Source organism: Sceloporus undulatus, chromosome 5 (assembly GCF_019175285.1).
Source record: "Sceloporus undulatus isolate JIND9_A2432 ecotype Alabama chromosome 5, SceUnd_v1.1, whole genome shotgun sequence".
Classification (NCBI taxonomy): domain Eukaryota; kingdom Metazoa; phylum Chordata; class Lepidosauria; order Squamata; family Phrynosomatidae; genus Sceloporus; species Sceloporus undulatus.
In genome coordinates, this window is record NC_056526.1 from 96,955,338 (window position 1) to 96,980,295 (window position 24,958).

General features: G+C 38.9%; 1 protein-coding gene across 1 annotated transcript in view; it reads left to right on the forward strand.

Moving 5' to 3' along the window:
- The first annotated feature begins 329 nt into the window (after positions 1–329).
- The window catches only part of WDR1 (WD repeat domain 1), a 32,812-nt gene continuing 8,183 nt past the window's right edge, over positions 330–24,958 (forward strand). The window contains exons 1-8 of the mRNA XM_042468817.1: positions 330–510; positions 1,799–1,920; positions 13,653–13,743; positions 16,347–16,494; positions 17,975–18,155; positions 19,778–19,855; positions 21,857–21,937; positions 24,496–24,729. Of these exons, the coding sequence (XP_042324751.1) occupies positions 495–510; positions 1,799–1,920; positions 13,653–13,743; positions 16,347–16,494; positions 17,975–18,155; positions 19,778–19,855; positions 21,857–21,937; positions 24,496–24,729 (951 nt within the window). The 5' untranslated portion in view covers positions 330–494. The remainder of the gene's footprint in view (positions 511–1,798; positions 1,921–13,652; positions 13,744–16,346; positions 16,495–17,974; positions 18,156–19,777; positions 19,856–21,856; positions 21,938–24,495; positions 24,730–24,958) is intronic.

A 24,958-nucleotide genomic window follows, 5' to 3' on the forward strand; every position in this document is an offset into this window, starting at 1 on the left:
CACAACATTGAGCCAGGACCGTTATGAAACCGGATTATCCTTCCAGTGCGGATATATTGTAGACATTCCTTGTTTCTATGGGCAGCAGTTCGAACCCGGAAACCGAGAGCCTGGTATCAGTTTATTTATTTCTGCGTCTATCGCTGACGTCGAGGTGCACGCTGACGTCATCGGAGACCTGGGAGGTGCTGTTGGCGCTGGTGTTAGCAGCAGCAGCAGCATCCTTTTCCCTGGAAGGGCGGGGCTTGCTGGGCGGCATTTCCGGGACGGGCGGGCTCTAGGCGCGGCAGCCTTGGCTGGAAGCGCGCGCGAGCAGAGTTGACTATATATGGTCAAAGCCAGGGGGAGAGCGCGAGCGAGCGAGGAGGAAGAAAAAGCGGTGCGAGCGGGCGCTTCCTGGTTGTTGGTGCCTCTGGGAGTGGACGGCGCGGTCGGGCGAGGATTTTGGCTCTCCATTCTAAAAAGGTGGCATTTGTCGCAGCTGAGAAGCGAAGATGCCTCATGAGCTGAGTAAGTGCTGCAGCCCCTCCATGGAAGAAGGAAGGAGGGAGGGAGGAGGGTCGCCCCTGGCCATGCCAACGCCTGGCTCTGGCTGTCACCCAGGCACTGCTCTCCCTTCCCTTCCCTGCCTCTTGCAAGGGAAGGGAAGGAACCATTATTCCACGTTATTTCCCATAATTCCACATTATTCCACCTTGAGGGGCTCCCTGCATTGCAAAGTATCCCCCTCCCATGATATATGTGTGTATATATATATATTGTCAATTTGCACAATGCAATTAGGAAAATTAGGGCAAAGAAAGGGTTCCATTTATATATATATATATATAACTGGCAATTTGCACATTGCAATTAGCAAAATTGGGGTTTCATCATCTGTCCTTTCCCTCTCAATCCCTAAGAGAATTGGGAAGGTGAGCCACTATGGAGCCTCTCTCTCTCTCTCTCTCTCCTCCCATTTAGTTGATATTCCCAGCAACAAGTTATATAGGGACTGCTTGAGTTGTTGTTGCTTGTTGTTTTTTCCAGAGGTCTTGGTGATCCATTGCTGCTTGTATTCTTATTATTGTTGTTGTGTGGGGATTATTAGGCTATTTGTTTAATGGGAGGGAGGGGATAGTGGGATTTGTTTTCATACTGTATGGGTTTTATTACTGTTATTATTACTGTTGTAAGACACCCCGATCGTATCGAAGAGGCAGGATAAAAATAATTTTATTATTATTTTCATTAGTATTAATATTTTATTATTATTATTATATTTTTATTTTATTTTTATTATAAAATATTTTTATTTTATTTTTATTTATTTTATTTTTATTATTATAAAATATTTTTATTTTATTTTTATTTGTTTTATTTTATATTATTATTATTATTATTGTTATAAAATATTTTTATTTTTATTTATTTTATATTATATTATTATTGTTATTAAAATATTTTTATTTTATTTTTATTTATTTTACATTATTGTTATAAAATATTTTTATTTTATTTTATTTTTATTTATTTTATTTTTATTTTTATTTATTTTATTTTATATTATTGTTATAAAATATTTTTATTTTATTTTTATTATTATTAAATATTTTTATTTTATTTTTATTTATTTTATTTTATATTATTATTGTTTTAAAATATTTTTATTTTATTTTTATTTATTTTATTTTATATTATTGTTGTTATACAATATTTTTACTTTATTTTATTATTATTAAATATTATTATTATTATTTATTGTTACTATTATTATTTTAATCTCTCTCTCTCTCTCTCTCTCTTTTATTATGTGTAGAAAAAGTGTTCGCCAGCCTCCCTCAGGTCGAAAGAGGCGTCTCCAAAATCATTGGGGGAGACCCGAAGGGCAACAACTTTCTGTACACGAACGGGAAATGTGTCATCATTCGCAACATCGATGTAATGTATCCTCTCCCTTTCCTCTCCCCTTCCCTTCCTTTGTAATATGTGCTTTATTTTAAATACTGTATATAGCTTTCCTGAGGGCTAATTCCAAGGTCAGGCTGGTCTTGGGGCAGTTGGATAGGGAATGCGTTATTAGGTCCAGAAGAGGAAAAATGACTCACAGGAGCTGAGAATAAACCAAGAGATGAGCTTTGCATCCAGGAATTGCCTTCTTGGAACCTAAAATGGTGGTGGTTTTGTACAGAGAGGTGTTGTGGGTCGTGTTTCTAATGTTGACCCTAATGAATGGTGAACGTTGGATTTTTATTTATTTATGGTATTTATACCTGCCCTTCAGCCCTAAAGGGTTGACTATTTATATGTATATAAAATATTTATGCATCCGCACTGGAGCAATAATCTATTTTGACACCGCTTTAACCAGCTTGGCTCAAGGCTATGGAGTTCTGGGAATGGTAGTTTGTTGTGGCCCCAGAGTGCAGCTTGCAGAGGTACACTTTTTGGACAAGTTGACTGAGAAGAACTGTGGCGGGTGCTGATAACTTAGGTCCAAAATACTCTGCATAAATATTCCAGTTTGAGCCCTCTTTAACTGTTTTGTGAGACATTTAGGCCTGTTACAGACTGCCAAAATAAAGCTGCTTTGGGTCTCTTTGGAAGTATGCTATTTAAATGATGCATGGGTCCTAAGAGCCCAGAGGTCGCACCAAAGCCACACTCCATTCCTAAGCACCGGAGTGCAGCTTTTGGTGCAGCTTCTGGATTCTTAGGATGCATGCATCATTTAAACAGCATACAGTACCTCCAAAGAGACCCAAAGCAGCTTTATTTTGGCAGTCTGTAACAGGCCTTAGTCTTCTCTGTCAAAGAGTTCTGGGGCCCCAACAAACTACAGTTCCCAGAGTTTCATAGCCAAGACAGTTAAAGCAGTCTCAGATCGGATTATTGCTGCAGTATAGATGAAGCCGATATCGTGATGCTAAAAAATTCTTAAGAATTCAACTTCACCTCCTTTCTCTCGTTGTGCTTTTCATTATCTTACAATTAACAGAGGCAGAATCCAGTGGTTGCCTCCCCCATTTTTTTTTTACTGGGATGTGCTTCATTAGGGAAATGTTTTTGGATGAAAATGAGAACTTGTAAATGTCTTCCTTTTTTAACATAGCATGGTTTAGACTGTAATTACAAAAGGCTTTTTGCGGTTGCTTATGTTGCCTCGGGACAGAGCAGCACAGTCAGCAGTTCTGGGGCCTAATGCTATGGCCAGCAGCAAAGAAACTGTCATGGTATTTAAATTTAAGGTCCAAAATGCAGAAATCATCCAGTTTGAGACTGCTTTAACTGCCCTGGTTCAGTGCTAGGGAATCCTAGGGATTGTATTTGGTTGTGGCTTCAGAGCTATCCTGACAGAGAAGGCCAAATGTCTCACAGAACTACAGTTCCCAGAATTCCCTAGCACTGAGCCAGGGCAGTTAAAGCAGTCTCAAACTGGATTATTTTTACAAAGTGTTTTGGACTTAAGTTATCAGCACCCACCATAGTTTTTCTCAGTCAACTCATCTAAAAAGCGTACCTCTGCTAGCACTGTTTGTGTTTCTAGGGACACAGCCCTTCAGTCTGGTGAAACTTTTTATTACTGGGAATTACTCATGGAAAATTCCTCTTTGCAGTGCTGAAAACCATATGGTTAGGCATTTCTTACATGGACAGTGTTGATTTTTGGAAGTGACTAAAAGAAGATTCCTGTGTTACAAATACATAATATTGCTGCTAGTGTCTTTAGAGAAGCCAGACATTACATTTTGCAGAAATCATTTCCAAATCATTATGTGGAAATAACCTTTGACAGATTTGTTGTGGTGTGCATTCCCTGCCCAACTGAGTCCCAACCCAGTTCTTTATGATGGATCTAGAGCTGGGGGAGTGTTCTCAGATTGTGGTGCTTATCAGGAATGGTCTGCCTCCAGAGCTCAAAATGGCATCTGACAAATCCCTGTACTCCTGGAAGGAAGAGGGACAGATTGTGGTGACCCCAAATCTTGGCTGGCCGTCCATTAAAATGTATGAATACACATAAATAATTACAGGAGGGGAGGGAAGTTGTACAACTTGGAAAGCAAAATGTTGTGATATAGTTGGATTGGAGAAGGAGGCTTGTTCCGTTTCATTAATGGAGCCCTTCCAGTATTGTATTGTGATCTGTAGAAGAGTAGGCAGTAATCAAACCAAACCATGGGGTTTGGTGCCTTTACTGTCACTCACAGTACACTTCTGTTTGGTGATACATCTGCCACAGGAGGACTACCATGGACACAGTTTGCTAGCCTCTGCAGATGTGTGCAAGGATAACAGAAAGGCTGGTTATTGCTTCATTCAAGTTGACCATTGTGAGAATAAAATTAAAGTGTATACAGTGAGCCTTCTGTATCCATGGATTCTATATTCATGACTTGAATGCACAGTTTGATATTTTCAAGCCACCATCCATGTCTTGAAAATATTCCAAAAATATCAATTCCAAAAATAAAACCTAGATTTTGCTATGTCTATAAGGAACACCATTTTACTATGCCCCTGTATATAATGAGACTGGAATACTAAGAATACTGTTGAGATCAAAACTACAATTTTATAAAATCACATTTGCATTCCATTCCTCTTCCAGCAAAGTCAAGGCGGCATACATACCCCAGTGCACCACTTGTTCTCATGTACTGTATTCCAAGCCCATCGTGAATGCAGTTGTGTGTATGAATATAGAGTATGTTGGTTCTGGCATTTGGATAAAAAACAAAAACAGTCTTGGAAGACTTTGAAGGCTACCAGTAATTATGGAATAAGCTTTTGTAGACTAGACTGCATTTCCTGAGATGTGTGAAAGCAGAAAACACAAACACAGGTGTAAAGCAGGTAAAGTGATCCATTGTCAATGATATTCATATAGTAAAACTGACAATTATTTATTTTATGGTTTTTATACCCCGCCCTTCGGCCCTAAAGGCTATCAGAGCGGCTTATTAGCCTGACGCTTAAATATATTCAAAATAATCATGACTGTTCACAGTAACTGGTGTAACGTGATAGGAAACAAATCTCTTAATTCATGCCCTGATGGAGAAAACCAAAATTTTGGGGAATTTAGCAGCTTTCACTCTCTTTAAAATTCCTTTATTGCGGAATGGCAGCGTCCAGCTTGGAAGTAGCATTTTGTGTGACTGAACAGGCTTCCTGGTTGTATCTGAATGTTGTAATTCTGAATCATAGAGTTGGAAGAGACCACAAGGGCCATCCAGTCCAACCCCTTGCCATGCAGGAAATCCAAATCAAAGCATCCCCAGCAGATGGCCATCTAGCCTCTGCTTAAAGACCTCCAAGGAAGGAGGTCTTTAAGCAGAGCATTATAAAGAATGTTTTCAACACCATGCAGCCATCATCCTCACTAAGGTAGTAAACCTGAACCTGGACTCCTGTGATGGAAATACTGAACAGAAAATTAAGCACCTACCTTTCTCCCCATCATGTACACATATACTTGGAAATGACATTAAATTATGTAAAACTGACTCACATCAAGTTGGGCTGAAGACTGTAGCTTTTGACTCTGATCTCCTTATTGGTTGGTTGGCTTTGGCAACCCACCATGTGAGATAAGATGTAGCATCCAGTTGTGCATCATTGAAGGTTCCACCATCCTCTTCTCAACACTTTACACAACTTAACCACCACCACCCCATCACAAACACTACACTTTTCCTTAAACAGAAAAGGTTGAAGATTGTAGCTCTCGAGTGTTTAATTTTAGTCTAGGTGTGTCAGCTTGATTTAAATAGGGGGTGAGGCAGCTTCTTAATTATGCACCATGCTTGTGAACTGTGTTTGAGTTGGGAGGGGGTACAATTTTGACACAGCAAAATTTCAATGCCTCCATTAACAAACCTTTAACAAAGAAGCTTTTTTATAAAGTCTTCTTATGGCCACCCAGTCCCCCTTTCCTCCTTGTCCTCTATCTAGCTTGACATTTTTAGTAGCACAATAGGAAGAATGGTGGAGGGCTGGAGAAATACAGACTTCTAGTTTCTGTGTAACTGAGGTATACTTGTAGTGATCAAAGAGAAAGCATAGTATAATCTAGCAGTAATTCGTTCAGAATTATATTTCAACAAGCAGCCAGCCATTTGCTAAAATATGTAAGCCCATCAAGTAAATCATTCAAGGAAGGATCAGTGAAAATGTGATAGATTATAAATTAATATAAAATAAGTTGTCAGTTCATATAGGTAGACTTTTTCACCCTTGACAATATCTTTCAGGCATCTTGTCCTGCTGGGTTTATAACAAGCAATCTGGGAGGTAAGGTGCACCACGTGGAAGTTCTTAAAATGTTCTAGAAAGCACCATGAAAACATCAGTTAAGACTGGATTATCCAACTGCATTAATATTTTACTTTGGTGGCTCCCTCTTCCACCACAGTATTAAAGAGTAAGTTGCAGGCTGTCACATGTATATCACATTTCAGTGCTTGGGGGGGGGGAACCTTTTTGAATTAGAGTACTACAAAGCTGAATGCATTTAAGTTTTGGTTGATTGGTTCTTCACCACCCTTAAATATGTTGTTCTTTTTTTCTTTCAGAGCTTTCTTATGCCTGTTACTGACTGCCAAAATAAAGCTGCTTCGGGTCTCTTTGGAAGTATGCTGTTCAAATGATGCATGCATCCTAAGAATCCGGAAGCTGCACCAAAGCTGCACCCCAGTGCTTAGGAATGGAGTGTGTCTTTGGCGTGACCTCCGGACTCTTAAGACCCATGCATCATTTAAATAGCATACCTCCAAAGAGACCCGAAGCAGCTTTATTTTGGCAGTCTGTAACAGGCCTTAGTTTCTGGTTTCAGCGACTTGTCAAAGTGGGTTTCTCTTGTTTGTGTTTGCTGAAAGAGGCGGTGTGAATGTTTGATGCTACAGAAATGATCATAGCCTTAATGTTCTAGCTTTAGTCTTTTTAGTAAATGAGTACCCAGCTTGTTGGGGGCAATTGGCTTAGACGTTATAAATTGCTTAGGGAGTGCTAGTTCACTGATAAGCATTATAGAAATGTACCGTATATACTTGACTCTAAGTCAACCTCATGTATAAGCTGAGGGCAGGTTTTGGGGGCAGAATTATGGATTTTGATATGACCCTTGGAAAGGTCAAGGGTAAAACTTAGGGACATGCAACAAAAGATCCAAATGATGAAACAAAGGAAAACAATGCCAAAGAACCTACAACATTCTGGCAGGCATAATAGTCTTGGCTCACACTGAAGGATGAATGGAAGAGATAGCAGAGAGAGGTCAGTGCTTCCAAGACAGATACCACTCTTGCCTTTTCAGGGATGGTTCTCTTTTTAATAAGTCTAGTATTTACATTGACCCATGAATAAGTCGACCTAGGTTTTTGGGGTCAATTTTTCACTAAAATTTCTAGACTTATACATGAGTATATACAGTACTTGCTATTACAACAAAGAAGAAACCAACCTTTTAGTAAGTCTTGGTATTATCAACTGTATCTCTGGAATCTTTTAAATAAGAAATCATCAGATGGTGACATTCTAACCCCCCTCCATGGTGTGTACATGTGTGCTAAAAAACAGCAATTTGTCAGGTGAAACAAAAAGGCAAGAAAAGAGTAAAGTACAGCCGAGTTCAAATTTTCATCTACACTTCATTATCAGGAGCCAAACACAATGCATTGTGGGCTCACCTCGGCACACGAGAACTTCGTGTGCCTCTCTTCTGCACACATGAAAACAATAAAGGCTTCAATTTCATATTTAAAACAAACCACAGTTCTTTGTTATGTCTAAACTTGACATTGTTTCTTGCTATTTCAAATCAATCAGGTTTGAAACCATATTGTGATTTTCATTTATTTTAACTAGTATTGGGAATAAATAGTAAGCATTCTCTCCTCGTGCTCATTCTCATCCCCATATGCAGAGTAGCTCTGTTTGAGAAGTAGGATGAAAGACTCAGGCTTGGAGTGTGTGTTAGAAATGTACAGCTGGCTGCGTTAGGAATATATGCGCTTGAAACTAATTTACATACTGTAATTCTAAACCTCATTGCACAAATGAACCTTAACTTCATGTTTGTATACTTCCATGACAGACATGAGGGAACTGGAAACTCTTGCTCCCAATTTCATCTAATCACATGGTTTATATGTTAGCCTAGAGAAATTGAGTTTAGTCTTAACCAGTGCTGAGCCAATCGTGGCAACTTTAAACTATGGTTTACAATCCTGGCTTATTTTCATATACTGTTGTTACAATTGAGAAAATGGAAACAACTTCTCATTTCCTTATGGCCATGCTAGGGAGGCAGCAGAGCATGGCTGGAGAAAGGAAGGCCAAGAGAGGATGGGCTTCTACCGCCTGCAACCTCGCCTTGGTTTTCCAGAAGTAGGCAATACTTTTTGATATGTCACTCTTCTCTAAGCTTACAAACAATCTTCTCTCTGCCTTTGATGCCTACAACCCAGGTGACTGAAGGTGACCAGTCTGTTTTCATCTTGAGAGGCATGCCATGAACTGCAGACTGCATGGACACATGAGCCATAAGCATTCTTGAGCCACAGACTGGCCATGCATGTTCTCTAAAATAAAAATTTAAAACATTTTTGTATATTAATAGTACTACTAACACTTATCATCATCATTATCATCATTATACGGCTACTGTTGCTACTGTTGTTAGCATACAAACAAAACAAGGCTTGGGTAGGAAAAGGTGCCAAGAAATAAATCTACTCCAGATGCTGTGAAGAATGGAAAACTCAACAATTCAAATGGAAAACTCAACAATTCAAATTCATGGACAAAAAGTAATATTCTGTTATAAACTGGTATATGGAGCACCACTTTTTGACCAGTGATTGGTCATGGGAGTGCAAGCAGGTTTGGTGTGCCTTGCTTTACATAGCGGAAGAAAAGAGCCAACTGAAAGAAACAAGCAAGCATGCTGGAGGGCCTAGTGGTTGAAGGCTGCTAATTTCCCTGGCAGCACAAGTAAGCTGGGCAATATCCAGGCACATGTATTGCCCCCCCCCCAAATATTGGCTTCTGTTGTGCAGCCCAGGAAAGGAGCAGACTTCATCCGCCGCCATAAACTGCAGTGTTGGTGCTTTAATAGTATTTTAGCCATAGTCTCCTTGCATCCACAAGGACTTGGAAGATCTTTATCCATTGTCTATCAGCATTCACACCACAAGGAAGCAGATTTAAAGTGCATGAACATGACCTTGTATAGCATATTCTCTAAAACAAATTCATAGGATAACATCGAACTAAGATGATGCCACCCCAGGGCATGCCCAGATGCAACAGTGCATCTTTTTCAATAGCAGAGAACCCAGATTTAGCAGAACCCTTTAATAAAAACATAGCGAGGAAGCCAGAAGATACAAAACATCAGTTTTGCTTGAAACAATGTGTTGTGGTTGTTGTGTGCCTTCAGGACATTTCTGACTTATGGTGACACTGAGGGGACTCTTATCAGAGGGTCTTCTTGGCAAATTTTGTTGAGAGGGAGCTTGCCTTTGCCTTGACGCAGAGAGAGTGTGATTTGGTCACCCTGTGGTTTCCCATGGCTGAGTGGGGATTAGAACCCTGGTTATTGTAGTCATATTCCAACCCTGAAACTACTAAACCGTGCTGGCTCTCTTAAATGTACAGAGGGAGTGAACATGAAGCTATATCAGCTTTCAATCAATGGAATGCCTATTTCCTTGGCATACACTCTCAGCTGAGCAGGATGGAGAGATTGAGCAGCACCTGGCATACCTTGAGTTATGTTTGCATATGTCACAGACAGGAGGCTAGGCCCTAAGTAGTGGATTTGGTGATCATTTATGAATTGCTATTGTGTGTTTGATCCTTTTTGAAGGACCAATATATTCACTCAACAGGATGGGAGTGTTGGTGCATATGCTGGATGTCTGTATGGACATGAGAAAATGCTTTAGAGGTTTTATCATTTGGTACTTATGTAAAGGATATTTAAACTGCTTCACTGAATATGGTATGAATTCTTCTTCTGACCCTTTTAGGTGATCTGTGGATATCACATTTGGCCCAATGGTTCCAAAGGAAGAGCTTTTCTGCTATTTTGAGATCCTAGCTGAATAAACCCTCATTTAACAGAAGGAACTTTAGGTATCTTTGCTTATCTAGCAAACATTCAGTGACAGGTTGTGTGTGTGTGTGGCAGGGTGGAATTGTGATGTGTGGGTGTTGAAAGAAACTCAGTACCATACTGCTGATTCACTGGGACTCTGAATCACTTTTATAAATTTAAAACAAGGAATGCATGTTTTGTAATGATTTCAGTGATGACTGCTGTAGAGATAAGGTTTCTGGATGGAATTCTCTTCAAAATACAATTCTGTGAATTCATTATACTGTACACTAGGCATTTTACAAAAACTTAATTTAGAAAATATTAAAATGTTGTGCAAATGTTAGCCCCAGTACAGGTTCCTTTGTGCTTATATATTTTGTACTCAGGAGTTATGTATTATGGAGTTACTGTGTTATATTTATAGAAAGTGTGTTACAGGCTGGATGCCAAATATACAGGTGGAGGAACCACAGCAGTGTTAAGTAGCCACATTCTCCCCTCAGTTTTGATGACATGCTGGAAGTGCTTGTAGCTATGTTTGTCCTTTGCAATTATTTACAATATATCTAGGACATATGTTATGCAGTATAAATGGAAACACTTTTTTTGTTAGTGTGCCTATGTTTAAATCTTGCCTGAATGCTTAAATTGCCATCCATTCTGTCATTTTTCAAATCTGTATTGTAGAAGAGGCTTGAAAATAGGCAGTGTCTGTGGGCCAGTGTTTTAGGGCGAAATGTTTTATTACAACGATGGGGAAAACTGTGGTCCAAAAGAAGTAAATACACCATAAACTATGATTTGACCACAGCCACACAAGTGTTATATGCAAGCAAGTGGAAGAAAAATAAATAAAATAATATAAAATAAAATAATAATATAAATAAAATAAATAAAACAAAAAAAGAATGTCCAAATGTAAAAGACTGGATTCTGAAATTATAAGACTGTATGGAAATTAATAAGTTGACTCAGATGTTAAAACAAATCATTAGAAAAATTTGAAACACAGTGGAAAGTATTCATAGAATCATAGAATCATAGAGTTGGAAGAGACCGCAAGGGCCATCCAGTCCAACTCCCTGCCATGCAGGAAATCCAAATCAAAGCATCCCCAACAGATGGCCATCCAGCCTCTGTTTAAAGACCTCCAAGGAAGAAGACTCCACTACACTCTGAGGGAGTGTGTTCCACTGTCGAACAGCCCTTACTGTCAGGAAGTTCCTCCTAATGTTCAGGTGGAATCTCTTTTCCTGTAGCTTGCATCCATTGTTCCGGGTCCTTGAAAGTTTATTTGCAACAGAAAGGGGGTAATGAATTTGTAATTGGTTTAGATTAGGTAATAGAAATAGGTAAGTATTGGTGATAAGAGATATATAGTTTGGAGACAAAAAAGTAATGTCATAATGATTCAGTACCAAAAAATTTGACAAAATAATACTAATAGAAGTGATATTTTGTTTGTTATTAATGTATTATCTGTTTTTGTATAGGTGTTAAGTATGATGTGTGTTGTCCTTTTGTGATATGTTTTTTAAAATAAATAAATGTAACACAAAAACACCCAAAAAGATAATACCCAGTGTCTCAGTTTTTAAATCAGTTTCCAATTTGCCTTGTAGAATAGGATCCCTATTAATTTGAAACCCCTGAGTTGCTGATGGTTTGAATTTTGCATGCTTCTTGAAAGACACCAGCTTAAATTCAGAGTTGGGTTTTAGGTGCAGGCAGCTGAGTCTATAGATGGGGAGTTCCTGATTGTTTTTGCTTGGTGAGACATTAACTGTCTTCAGTGATGTGGTTTTTCTGGAAGCTTTTTTGGCTGTTTTGTTGGGAAACTCATTTACATGCTAGACTTCTTCAGTTTTGTTTATTAAATTCAAAATGTCATGTTAATGTTGGACACCGAATTATTATTTGACTTTTTAACAGCCAAAAAGTATTTGAACTGAAAAAGAATTGATTGAGGCCAAAAAAATAAGTCAATTATTCTTACTGAGATTTTAGAAATTATTTTTATTGGATTGCTTTTAAATAATTTAAACGTAAGTCATATGTTTAAAACCTAAGAAGAAAAAGAAGATGTTGAAATTAAGAAATTAGCCTAGATACTTCAACATCCCTGAAAATAGATATGCATTCAGAAATATATATATGATTTCTAAGACAAATCTTTGATTGTCCAACTTGACCTGTGTTACAATTGCTAATTGTATTCTAATAAACACATTTTTAAAACTGGAATACTCTGTGGAAAAGTGTTGTAATGTATGTTTTTCCCTTGGAAAACTTCCATCCCACATCATTGGGTTCCACAGTCACATTTTTCATGGTGCAAGTGGTGGCAGTGTCAGGATTGCCCTCACTTTTTGAGTTCCTGTTTATAAAGACCTGTGTTTGTGTAATAATAATAATAATTTGTTTTATTTATATACCACTATTCCAGAGATCATAGCGGTGAACAGCAAGTAAGCTAATTAGCAAGTAAGCTAATTAGCCTCCTACAGTCTGGGTACTCATTTTAGCGACCTCGGAAGGATGCAAGCCTGAGTCGAGCTTGGGACCTTTTGCTGGTCTTGAACTCGCAACCTTGTGGTCTTGAGTGAATGGCTGCAGTACAGTGTAACCCATTACATGGCAGCTCTCTATCCTCCCTGCACCCTTCCGAATATGCATTTAGAACTTACCCTTATTTGGAGTTGGAGCATATACATTTGGTGTGTGTGCATATTGGTCTGTAATATAGAACATATATGCACATAATCCAACTTGTTTAACAAAAAAAACTCAGATATGTGGAATTTGGGGGTAGAAAGAAGATGAGCAAGCAGAGTCCTTTACCTCATGTAGCAACTACTGCCTACTCATGGCTTGAGTTCCTCTTTTAGGAGGGCAGCCAGGTTTTGTTTTGGTTTTTTTCCATCAGACTGTTCCTCAGGAAGTCAAATTCTAACACTAATGTTGCAACTGGATTTCATTTCCTCCCATTTTTCTCTTTCATTTAGTTCAGTGGAGGAATCAGTGGCCGTCTTAGTGCTTCAGATACACACAAATGACAGCATGATCCTCGACTTGCCAGTCCAGTGTTTAATTTCTATATAGTCTGAGAATTTAGTGCTAACTAGTCCATGATGAGAAGAGAAATATTGTCCATGATGATCTTGTTAGATCTGGAGGCAACCACTGGTATAATTGAGAATCAAATGTGGGGACATAGTTAAATGACTTTGGCAGCTGTCCCTAGGAATTTGCTTCAATGATCTGGCTTCTGCTTGGCAGAAATTAAATAGAGAGGAAACCTGCTAAACATAAAAAGAATACAGTATTGATGTTACAGTGATTTGCATGAAATTTTGTTTTGTTTTTAGAGATTTTTGGGAAACAAGTGCATAAACATAGGAGGGGGTATTAGAAAGTTAAACATGGGTAACTACTAGCTATTGGAATCTATCTCTGTACTTTGGCCAAAGTCTTTATTTCTGTTTTGAGAGTGTTGGTGGCAGAGGGTATTGACAAGAGGTGCCTGTTTGAAAAGTTATATTTTGAAATTATACTTTTCTCATAGAATCCGGCAATTGCTGACATCTACACTGAACATGCCCATCAAGCTGTGGTTGCCAAGTATGCACCCAGTGGCTTCTACATTGCATCTGGAGGTACAGTATAATGCCACTACGCGTGTTGCTTAGAAAAAAACATAATGTAGCTGTTACCTATTTTGCCAAAAGCAAAGTCTATTTGTAATCTGTGGCTGAAATCCTGTGCTGTCTGAGACCTACTTAAGGTCATTAATTTCAGTGGGCTTTGGTTCCCTTTTCTGTTATGTTTTTTGTTATGAGTGTGGTTCTGTTCTGAGCATTGTATAATCTGATTGCCATTGAATACACAAACACACATACACTGCCATAAGAATTTCAAGAAGAAAATATATGAGGAGTGCTCTGAACATTTGAAAATGATACATAAATGCTAATCAGTAGTGTGACTTTGAATGTTTGTGCACTAGCTTTCCAAACTGAATTTGGGTATTTTGAGGCCAAAATTCAAGTTGTTTTGCAAACGTTGTAGTGGATTTCCATTTTCCAACTTAAAAAACACAAGAAACCTTTGCATGTATTACAGGTAGTGTCTCCCTTATCCAGAATTCTGAATTCCAAATTATTCCAAAACTGTTTTCATGAGTAGTTGAAATAGACACACCTCAGTGTACACAAACTTTGTTTTATGGACAAAATTATTTTTAAAAAATTGTGCATAAATTTGTTTTCAGGCTATGTGTATAAACGGTATACAAAACATAAATGAATTTGTTGTTCAGACTTAAGTCCCGTCTCCAAGAAAAGTCATTATGTGTATGCAGATATTCCAAAATCCACAAAACTCTGAAATCTGTACTGCTCTTTTTCAACAAAGGTTTGCTCTATAAATTTTCTCTATAAATTATGCAAATTTGCCTCCTGCAGCTAGAAATATTTCTCACTCTTTTAACTTGCCAAATGTTGCCAACATCTTTTTAAGTCTTGTTTTTTTCCTCAATAAAGGATTAGACATTTGCTTTTAAATGTCAGGGGGCATGGCCACATCTCTGGTCATGGTTGGATCCACAGCTGATGTTGTGAGTTTCCATCAGCCACTTTGCTGGGGACCTGCAGAACACAAGAAGCACTAGAAGACCACTTTTTTAGATGTCTCCACCTTGAATGAATTCAAAGCATAGTTTGAATAAATAGCTTTGAAGATTCCCAAACCGTAATGGTTAGCCTCTTACCTGTCACCTTGATATTCCCCAAAACATTGTAATCCCCTCTGTTATTCTTTGTTCTTTTTACTTGACACGTTGTAAAAGAATCTGTAGTAGTCTCACAGCATTTCTTTGAATAAGCAGGATCTTGATGACTGAAATGTATTGAGCAAAGCACATTAATTCTATCCCAAACCCTGTCAGCTTCATTCGGGGCAAACTTTCATATATGGAGGAAGGCTTGTCAGGGCGTTACTGTCGAGAAATGATTTCAGGCATAAATGTATGATGTTTTTTTAAACCAGTCACTGAAGACTTTCTAAGTAGACTTCATGCATGGTGGGATAGAGTGGAATGTAGGTTGGGCTGATCTCCTGTTTTCTCCCTTGATTCTTATTGATGGCACTGTCAGTTCAAGCAGCCTGGTCTTTATGCTTTTCCTGGAGGGATCAAATGCTTTATGTTACCACTACATTTGGGCATGCAAACTATGATGGTTGCATTTATTTTTTACTTTATTTCTAGGATTTATATCCCGCCTTTCTCCCTCAATGGGATTCAAGGCGGGTATGCAAGGCTCCACCTATGCAATCTATGAGAAGCAACAGGAGCATATCTGTTCTCCTGGGATCCCCTATTTGCTGCCCTTAATAATGCATAGTCACTCCACTTTTGAATTTGAAACTAAAATAGGATGATGAATTATTTAGACTCCAAAGAATCTATGCAAAAAAAATAATAATATTAAAGGCAGAAACATTTCCATAAATATGGTAAATCTCAGCCCCATGTTTCCCCCACCTCCAGCCCCAAAGTGCCACTGGGTGACTAGTGGGAGATGCTGCTGCTCTCAGTACAGTATTTTTGCAAGCATCTTATGGAGTTCCCATCTTATTAGTCTTCCGCCTGCTATCCACACAGTGGTATGGTAAGCTGAGTCTAGTTCTCATCTCATTGAATAGGCAGAAATTAAATAGAGAGGTAACCTGCTAAACATAAAAAGAATACAGTATTGATGTTACAGTGATTTGCATGAAATTTTGTTTTGTTTTTGGAGATTTTTGGAAAACAAGTGCATATACATAGGAGGGGGTATTAGAAATATTTGGTCCATCAATTTTTTCAAACTGATCTTTATAAAACCCACACAAAAGCAAGCATGTTATATGGACAATACAAACATAGGTCAACATTTCTTCTGTTGTGGTTAAAAATAGACAAGTAAAATAAATGTAGATGAGCAGCTTATTTGCAATATACCATGTTGAAACATTCAAAGATCAGCATCAACATGGTATGTTATCCATCATTCTGAGAAAATTTGTTGCAAAACTTTATGTATAGCAAACCAGTCATGATAGCTACAATTTACATAAAATGCTAGCATTCATAATGTCCTTAAATGACAGGTGATTTAGAAGAGGTGTGACTGAAAATTTGACTGTAGTATTTGATGGTTATATGCAACAACTTGATCGAATTGGAATAGTAATTTCATCTCCTGCTGTTCTATGACAGATATCTCTGGAAAGCTTAGAATTTGGGATACCACACAGAAGGAACATTTGCTGAAGTATGAATATCAGCCTTTTGCAGGAAAAATAAAAGACATTGCATGGACTGAAGACAGCAAGAGGCTTGCTGCTGTTGGGGAAGGAAGGGAAAAGTGAGTAGGAAGAGAAAATATTAATCAAATTCTCATAGTCTTACAGAAGAATGTATCTGTTTCTTGTGCTTTGATTTCTAGATTCAGAGTTCATTTGACAGCTAGCGATCTTTTAATAGCACATATCCCTGGAAACAGTCTCAGTGATTCAACAAGCTCCTCTTCTGAATCTCTTAAACCATAAATCTGTTTAACATAACTACTGGAAAGAAAGCTGCTTCTTGGAATGTATATTCCAGTCTCCTTCCTTCCACAAAAATACTCTACTGGACTAAGGTTGCTCTTTCTAAAGAATTCTTGTAGTTAAGATAGGGAAAAAGGAAAGGTATGCTTCAAAGGAATCAGATCAGATAAAATGGGATGTGTAGGTGATATGTATCTGCTTCTGTTTTATTCCTGTTTTCCTTTAAATTACAACTTCATTTTAGGAGAACATTAATATAATCTGATAATGGTGATGGATACTCTCTATTGATAGTCTTTTTCCATTTCAGAAGTAAAATGATAATCAGGAAGTGGAGTCAGCTTTATTGCTGCCCAAGTGTAGCATAAGATTCATTCTTTTCTAGAAACATTGGCATTATTTTTTTACTCCTTTTTTCTTTTCAGTAATATTATATAAGAAATAGGCTTCAGTAAATGCCCTTAAGATATTAAGCACTCATAACAAGAGCAATTCTTCAGGGGTGCTGCTGGTGTTATAACTACAGTAAATTCACTCTGCTCTTTGTTGATATAGACCATACAAATATAATATATTAAAGAAACAGCTGTTTATATAGACCTGGGTCAACCCCTGTTTCAGGGGCTGAAACAGACTGCCCTAAAGGGGCGGCTTGATGCTGCCCCTTTGAGCACTGGATCAGGGCCGCAGCAACTGCACTCCATGGCTCCGATCTGACTCTTTTTCAGGGTAAAAAGAAGCTGCAAAATGCTGCCCCTTTTGCACTGGAAAAAGGGTGCCTTTTCTGTGGCTGCTTTTCAGTGGTCCTGCAGCATGTAAACGCCATGCCGCCGGAATACCACAATGCTGCTGGTCATCTGGTTGGGCAGGTGGCGTGATGCTGGCTTAGGGGTAGTTGCAGGGCATGTGCCATCTGAAGGCCACACACCCCACGCCACCCCGAAGCCAGTTGAAGCTGCTGGTCTGTTTCACCCCCTAAGTTATTCCATACGCATGGAAATGAGATGAACTGTTTTAGTATTTAAAAGGAGCTTCAGATGGCTGGCCAGGATTGTATTACAGAGGATTATTCATTCTTCTCTTGAGTTCATAAAGCAGGTGTTTTGATTCATTATAATATTTATTTATGCACAATGTGCAGAGTGCCTAAAAACAATGAGAAGCATTGCTTGCTTATGATTAACTGTGTGATCTAATTGTTATTGTCAGGTACATTCAAGATGCTGATTGATGAAGAAATTAAGTCCTGTACATAGCTCTTCTTTCTTATTTCATGTGATTGTTTCTCACCTATAGATTTGGAGCAGTGTTTCTATGGGATACCGGTTCTTCAGTAGGTGAGATCGCTGGCCACAACAAAGTTATCAATAGTGTAGATATTAAGCAGACAAGACCTTACCGCTTAGCAACTGGCAGTGATGACAGCTGTGCAGCTTTCTTTGAAGGACCACCATTCAAATTCAAGTTTACAATAAGTGTATGTTGGCTTTCTTTGCTTATCTTCATGTCAGTTTTATTATCAGTCCCAATTCCCCACCCCCACCCCATTTCCCCATACATGCAGAAATCACTTTTCACAAAGTGGGGAAGAAGCAATTTCTGATTAAACCTTGTATTCTGGTGACTTTTGGCTGTTCCCAAGAATTAGGTGTGGACCTATACAGGAAGGAAAATATGCACATGTACATCTCTGCATAACTGCCCAAAGACCTTGAACAGCTTATAGCCAAGATTTCAGGTTTCAGAAAAGCTTACACACATAAAAAAAATCTATTCACATAAATTCTTCCCCTAGGCCTAGGCTTGAGCAACCTTAGCTGCTCTGTTGCTTCTTGTTCATATGAGCACTTCTTCACATGAAAGGGCTGTTTTTATTTGTATCTCTTTTGGATGTCTTAATACTTTCTTTAGCTTATACATCTAAGTGACCAGTACACTATAACTTTGAAAAGAGTGGTATGTACATGTCTTCACATTTTCTTTTTTGAAGAGTCTAATATTAAAATATTGTTTGAAGCATTTTAACCATGTACATTTATGGCTGTCACCATGCAAAGCCTATATGTAGTGTTGGAATAGTGTTGACCCATGTTACCAAACATATGTGACATTTGTAGACGAGATCAAAAATCCAGTGATTAGTATAGTGTGGCCCACTGGTTACTTAGGGCCCCAAATATTCCTTATTTTTATTTTTTACTGAAGAGACTTTTCTACCAGCCCTTTAGAGACCATGGAAGCCAATTATGCCAGGAGGTTATCCCTCTGTCACTGTTTTAGGCGGGGGGGGGGGGGGGCAGGGAAATTTTTCCAGTGCCAAAAGTGACTTTCTGTTTTGGAAAAGGACCTCTTCTGAACTTAAAACGGGCCAGGGAAGTCTCAAAAGCTGGCAGAATTGCCCCCTATGGCTTTTTTTGAGTGCAGGGCACTGAAAAAATAAAATGTATTTTCTTTAAAATTTGGGTGGAAAGCATGTAGAGACATATAGCTCTGTGCAGTTCCTGGGCCTTCAGAAATGTAATGTGTACATGTTTTTAAGAATTTGGCACTTTTGCAACAGACATAGTAGGATTCCTGAAAAATATATTCTACCCTTGTTGGTGAGAGAGTAATTAATGAGGTACTGCAGAGTTCCTTCACAAAATGTCATGTATAAACAGATTTCTGCAGATGATCTCTGATGAAGCATAGCATGGATGGAGGATCATGGTGGGCATATGACTACCTGACTGTTACTTCACTGTGTGTTTTGTTCTGCCACATGTTAAATAAATTTTAACACTTTTCTGGGGAAATGATACATTGCATCAAGAGTATTTATATTATTTGTTTTGTTCAGAATGCTTCTGGACACCTATTTAATCTACCTGGTTTTCCCACTTGCCAGTTCTGACTCCACTATGGGGTACCAATAATTCTCTAAGGGACAACTTGTATTTTAGACTGCTTAGGCCTTACATGCCCAAAATAGGAAGTTTTTTTTCATTTTCTTACCCAATCTTTAACAGATTGAAGATAGAGAGCAGCTAAGAGATCAAAATAACAGACATTCCATTTTAGGAAGTAACATCCTGCTGTCGTCTTCTTCTTCTACTACAGGATCACAGCCGTTTTGTTAACTGCGTACGGTTTTCTCCTGATGGAAATAGGCTTGCTACAGCCAGTGCAGATGGCCAGGTAAAAATATCCCATTTCTTACTAGTAAGGTGCAGTTGGTGGAAAGAAAAAAGCCTCTCTAGCTTTATGGTGGAGGATATGTTTTGATTGCTAAAGATTGCAGACTTAATTCCCATTAACTTCAGCTAAAGGATCTCAGCTAAATAGGTAGAAAAGGCCTTATGTTTAAAACTTTGAAGAGTCATGGCCAGTCAAAGGAGAGGATGCTCAACCAAATGGAGTCTGAGAAGGCAGTTTCATAACAAGTGCTACCTTTGGCTTTATCTGAGGGGCCCCAATGTTTTGGTGCCAGTGGTTAAATTTTGAGTGTAGCCTGCAGGCACTATCACACCATGTGTGTGCTGTAGGTGGAGGCTTACCCATTCACAGATGGATGGTGCATCTTGCCATTCATAAAAACACCCCTGTCATGGAAGGCAAACTGGCTAAAAGAAAAATATCTGGTTAAAGGACTTGAATACAAGTCAGTGCTCCAACACGTAAACAACTTTTGAAACCTATTGGATCTTCTGTATCCTTGCTTGTTGGGCAGAAATCAAACTGAAGAAGCTCAGAGACAAGTTAGCCTAGCTAGGAACTGAATATAAGGCAGAGGTGGGGCCTCAACTTCCAGTGCCCAGTATAGCACAAGTATGATGCTTGTGATGGGCAAAAAAGCAGTTTGATTTGCAATGCTCAGGCCTCCTTTCTTTTTTTTTTCTTTTTTTAATGGTTAATAAAAAAAAATTGAGCGGGAACCAGGGAAGATAGTTATCTGGATGTTGGTGCATGTGGAACCCATATAATAAATAAAATATTGAGGACTTAGAAGATCATTATTTAATATTGTGCTAACAATACAGCAGGTAGAAGCAGGGCTGCAAACAGTTGGATTTTGCTAGATTCATGGTAATTTCTCAAAGTGCCTTTAATGTTGTGCCAGTGTGAGGAATTTAAATACCATATATACTCATCTATAAGTCTAAAAATCTATGTCCAAAATTTGACCCCAAAACCCCAGGTTGACTTACAGGTCACTGTGTAATGTAATAGCGGCTCTTTCAGATTTCCCCATGCTGTGTGGAGAGTTTATTTCTCTCTGAAGCCAAGCAGAAAGAGTCCTGGGTGACTGATTGATTGATATTGCTATTTAAGAATTCCTCTCCCATCCGTGCATCTGGCTGAAATGAACGCTGAAACATGAAGCAAGAGCCTCAGTGAGAGTCTCTCTTGCCATACACACACATACACACACTAAAGGAGTCTCGACCTATTCATGGGTCATGACAAAATCCATAATTTTGGCCCCAGACCTGACCTTGACTTATACATGATGCTGTGTTTGAAATCTTTAGATTCTTAAGTAATTCAAAATCTCTTGGTATTTTTTGATGTCGAGGTTATATCACCAAATTTCCTGAAAATCTTGATTTGATAGTTGCAGACAAGTACTGTATTTTCTGGTGTATAAAACTACTTTTTAACCCAGGAAAATCTTCTCAAAAGATGGGGGTCGTCTTATATGCTGGGTGTTATCTTATAAGGAAGGTACTGAAAAATCTGAGATAGACTGGAGAATCTGCAGTCGCCCCATATGTAACTGAAGGACGGAGCAAGCTGCAGGTGTCCGGGATGCCCAGATATGGGGAAAAAAGCCGTGTTTGCAATACCACTCTGATAGTCTTAGAGACAGGGAGGGCTGGGCAAGCAGGGAGAGCTAACCAATCCAAGCAGGCTTTGTATACAACAGGTTTTCCTGCTAAGTATCTGCATGTCACAAGAATTTGAATTAAAATTACCAGATTGAAATCAAATCAGATGTTTTTATTTGGTGTGCGTTGGAAGAGGGGTAGTCTTATATGGCGAGTATATCCCAAACTATATTTTAACTGGAAAAGTTTGGAGTCGTCTTATATGCCCAGTCGTCTTATATGCCAGAAAATACGGTAGTCTTAATGTTTTCTATGATTTAGGCACTGTAAAAGCAGTTAACTAATGATTGTCTCTTTTTGGTTTTGAAAGATTTTTATTTATGATGGCAAAACTGGAGAGAAAGTTGCTGCTCTAGGTGGAAATAAGGCACACGATGGAGGCATTTATGCAGTAAGTATATCTGGTTCACTCCTCATCTGTCCTGAATGATGGTGTCATATGTGATGCTGCATACTGACCTCTGTCCAGTGAATTTGCTTTTATCACATGCATCACCAGTACCTTGCACCACAGGCACTAAAACTGCATGTGTGGCAGAATTCTTGAATCACTTGTCAGCCATAAAGAAATTGGTTCTCCCCACTCCAAAATTAACAGTTCGGCTACCAGAAGGGTTTGGGAAACTCAGCTGGGTTCCCGAAGCAGAAGAGTCAGTTTTGTAAGATCAAACTGCCTATTAATGTAAAATTTCTGGCACTTAACATCAAAAAGGTAGCAGAACAACTTTTAAACTAACATCAGTCTGAAACCAACATTCCACTTTATGATGATTCACCCCTGGGCGTGAGACTGAAAATATGAATGACAATTGGAGTGATGGCAGGATAAAAAATAGGCCATAAACATAAAATAGAATATGATAGCCATTTAGACCCTAATCCACCACAGAGAAAAGTGGATTCATCAGTTGTCCACCTCTGGTACATCTGAAATATAGTAGGATGAGGAGTGAGTGTCGGTGGAATATGGTGATCTCTGGATACAAATGATCGATGGGGAAGGGCTCCGAGAGTATAGATTATAATCTGGTTGCTAGTCCCACCTACACTAGGACCATTGAGCCAGTGGTATTTTCATCTGAACAAGCAAGAAATATACCTGTGTGTTAGTGTTTAACAAAAATTAAAGCAAAGCAAGACTCAAACTCTTCTGCCATCCCCTCCTCCAATAGTCAAGATCAAAACCTACAAAAACAAAAAAATGCATTAGATGGCAAAGGAGCAGGTGGGGGAGCCAAGTAGTTTATTTGAGGGCAAGTAAATTTGTCATTATTTGAACCATCTGTACAACATCCACCCCAACATCCAATTCACTATGGAAAAAGAAAAGGAAGGAACACTGCCATTCTTGGATGTCCTAGTCATCCACAAACCGAGCCAACATTTGGGTCACACAGTATACAGAAAACCTACACACACAGACAGATACCTGCACGAGAACTCCAACCATCACCCAAGACAATAAAGAAACACAATCAAAACACTGGTAGACTAGGAAAAACGCATCTGTGAACCCCACTTTTTGGAAGATGAACTGAAGCACCTGGACCGGGCTCTACAGGCTAATGGTTAATCCAGCTCAGACATCAGAAGGGCTGACAGGCCCAGAAAAACCCGGACGAGTGAAGACAAGCAGCCACCCAAAGGGAAGGTATTTTTACCATACATCAAAGGAGTCACAGACAGAATAGGTAAAGTGGTGAGGAAGCACAACCTTCAAATGGTTTACAAACCGACGGAAAAAAACCAGCAAATGCTTTGCTCAGCCAAGGACCAGAGAGACCCTCTCACAGCCACAGGAGATTACCGCTTACCATGCAGCTGTAGACAAGTCTACATAGGTACCACCAAAAGCAGGGTGCAAACAAGAATCAAGGAACATGAGTGACACTGCAGATTGGGTCAGCCAGAAAAATCAGCAGTAGGAGAACATGTTACAAACCATCTTGGGCATAAAATACTGTTCGAAAACACTGAAATTCTAGACCATGCCAACCACTACCATGTCAGGATGCACAGGGAAGCCATTTAAATCCACAGACACCTGGACAATTTCAACAGGAAAGAGGAAACCCTTAAAGTAAACAAGGTTTGGCTATCATTCCTGAAAAACAGCAAGATAAAGACTCAACAAATGCAAATGAGAAATCTCTCAGGGTCAGGGGTTTCCCAGCAGACAATGAGCACTAATCAAGCAGACACTAATCCTCCTTTGCAGACGCTCCCACCCTGAGGTCTGCCATTAGCAACAGAACAAAACACATGTAAATCCCTCCTGCCTTCCCAGGTCACACAATATATATACCTAATTCCTTTCCAGGCAAGCATTCTCTGAAGATGCCAGCCACAGATGCTGGCGAAATGTCGAGAAGAAACTCTTCTAGAACATGGCTACGTAGCCCAAAAAACCCACAAAAAAACTATTGTCATTATTTGCTGTTACAAACCCATTTCTTTCTTCTGCTCCTCATGCAAGTAAATTAAAAGTGTGACAGCTGATGAAAAGAGAGGTTAGTCCCACTCTGTGCATTGGAATTTACTCTGACAGTATATGGGATTTCAGTCTAAGACTTCTTTGATTAGTTACTAGCCCTAGTTTCCCTCTGTAGGGAACCATTTCTAGATTGTAAGAATGCAGCGTATCTGTAACATTATTCTTTTTAGCAATAGCAAGGACATTTCTATACCGCTCATCAGTGTACTTAAGCACTCCGTAAACAGTTTACAAAGTGTACGCTATTTTTTTTTTTATTTTGTTGAACATTCTCTGGCTGTACTGGGGCAGCCATTAATAACACTGGCTTTATGATGAAGGCAGATCTCGCACAAGGTCTTGTTTTTTTATGATCTGGAGAACACCGTTCCAGGCACTTCAGAGGTCATATCTGATGCATACTATGAAGCTGTAATTCAAAATCTTGTGTTCTTTTTTTTTCTTTCCCCCAACAGATTAGTTGGAGTCCAGATGGCAATCGCTTGCTTTCAGCTTCTGGAGACAAAACAGCTAAGATATGGGATGTTGGTGCCAATAGTATAGTGAATACATTTAATATGGGATCAAATGTTCTGGATCAGCAGTTGGGTTGCTTATGGCAAAAAGGCCACTTGTTGACTATTTCTCTTTCTGGCTACATCAACTATCTGGATGAGAATAACCCAGATAAACCTCTTCGCATCATAAAGGTTTGTTGGGTTGTTATGCATGCACTTGCTAGTTTTGGGATTGCTGTTGTAGGGAAATTTCTAACAGTCCTTACAATCATATTGATCCTCTGTTTTGTTGGCTGAACTGTTCAGTTAACATAGTTACTAAAGACGCAATCTTTTCATTTAAGATAAACATACCAATTCTTAAGCATTGGATTGTGGGAAAGAAATGTTAATAAATTTGAACCAAAAAACCCCCATACCT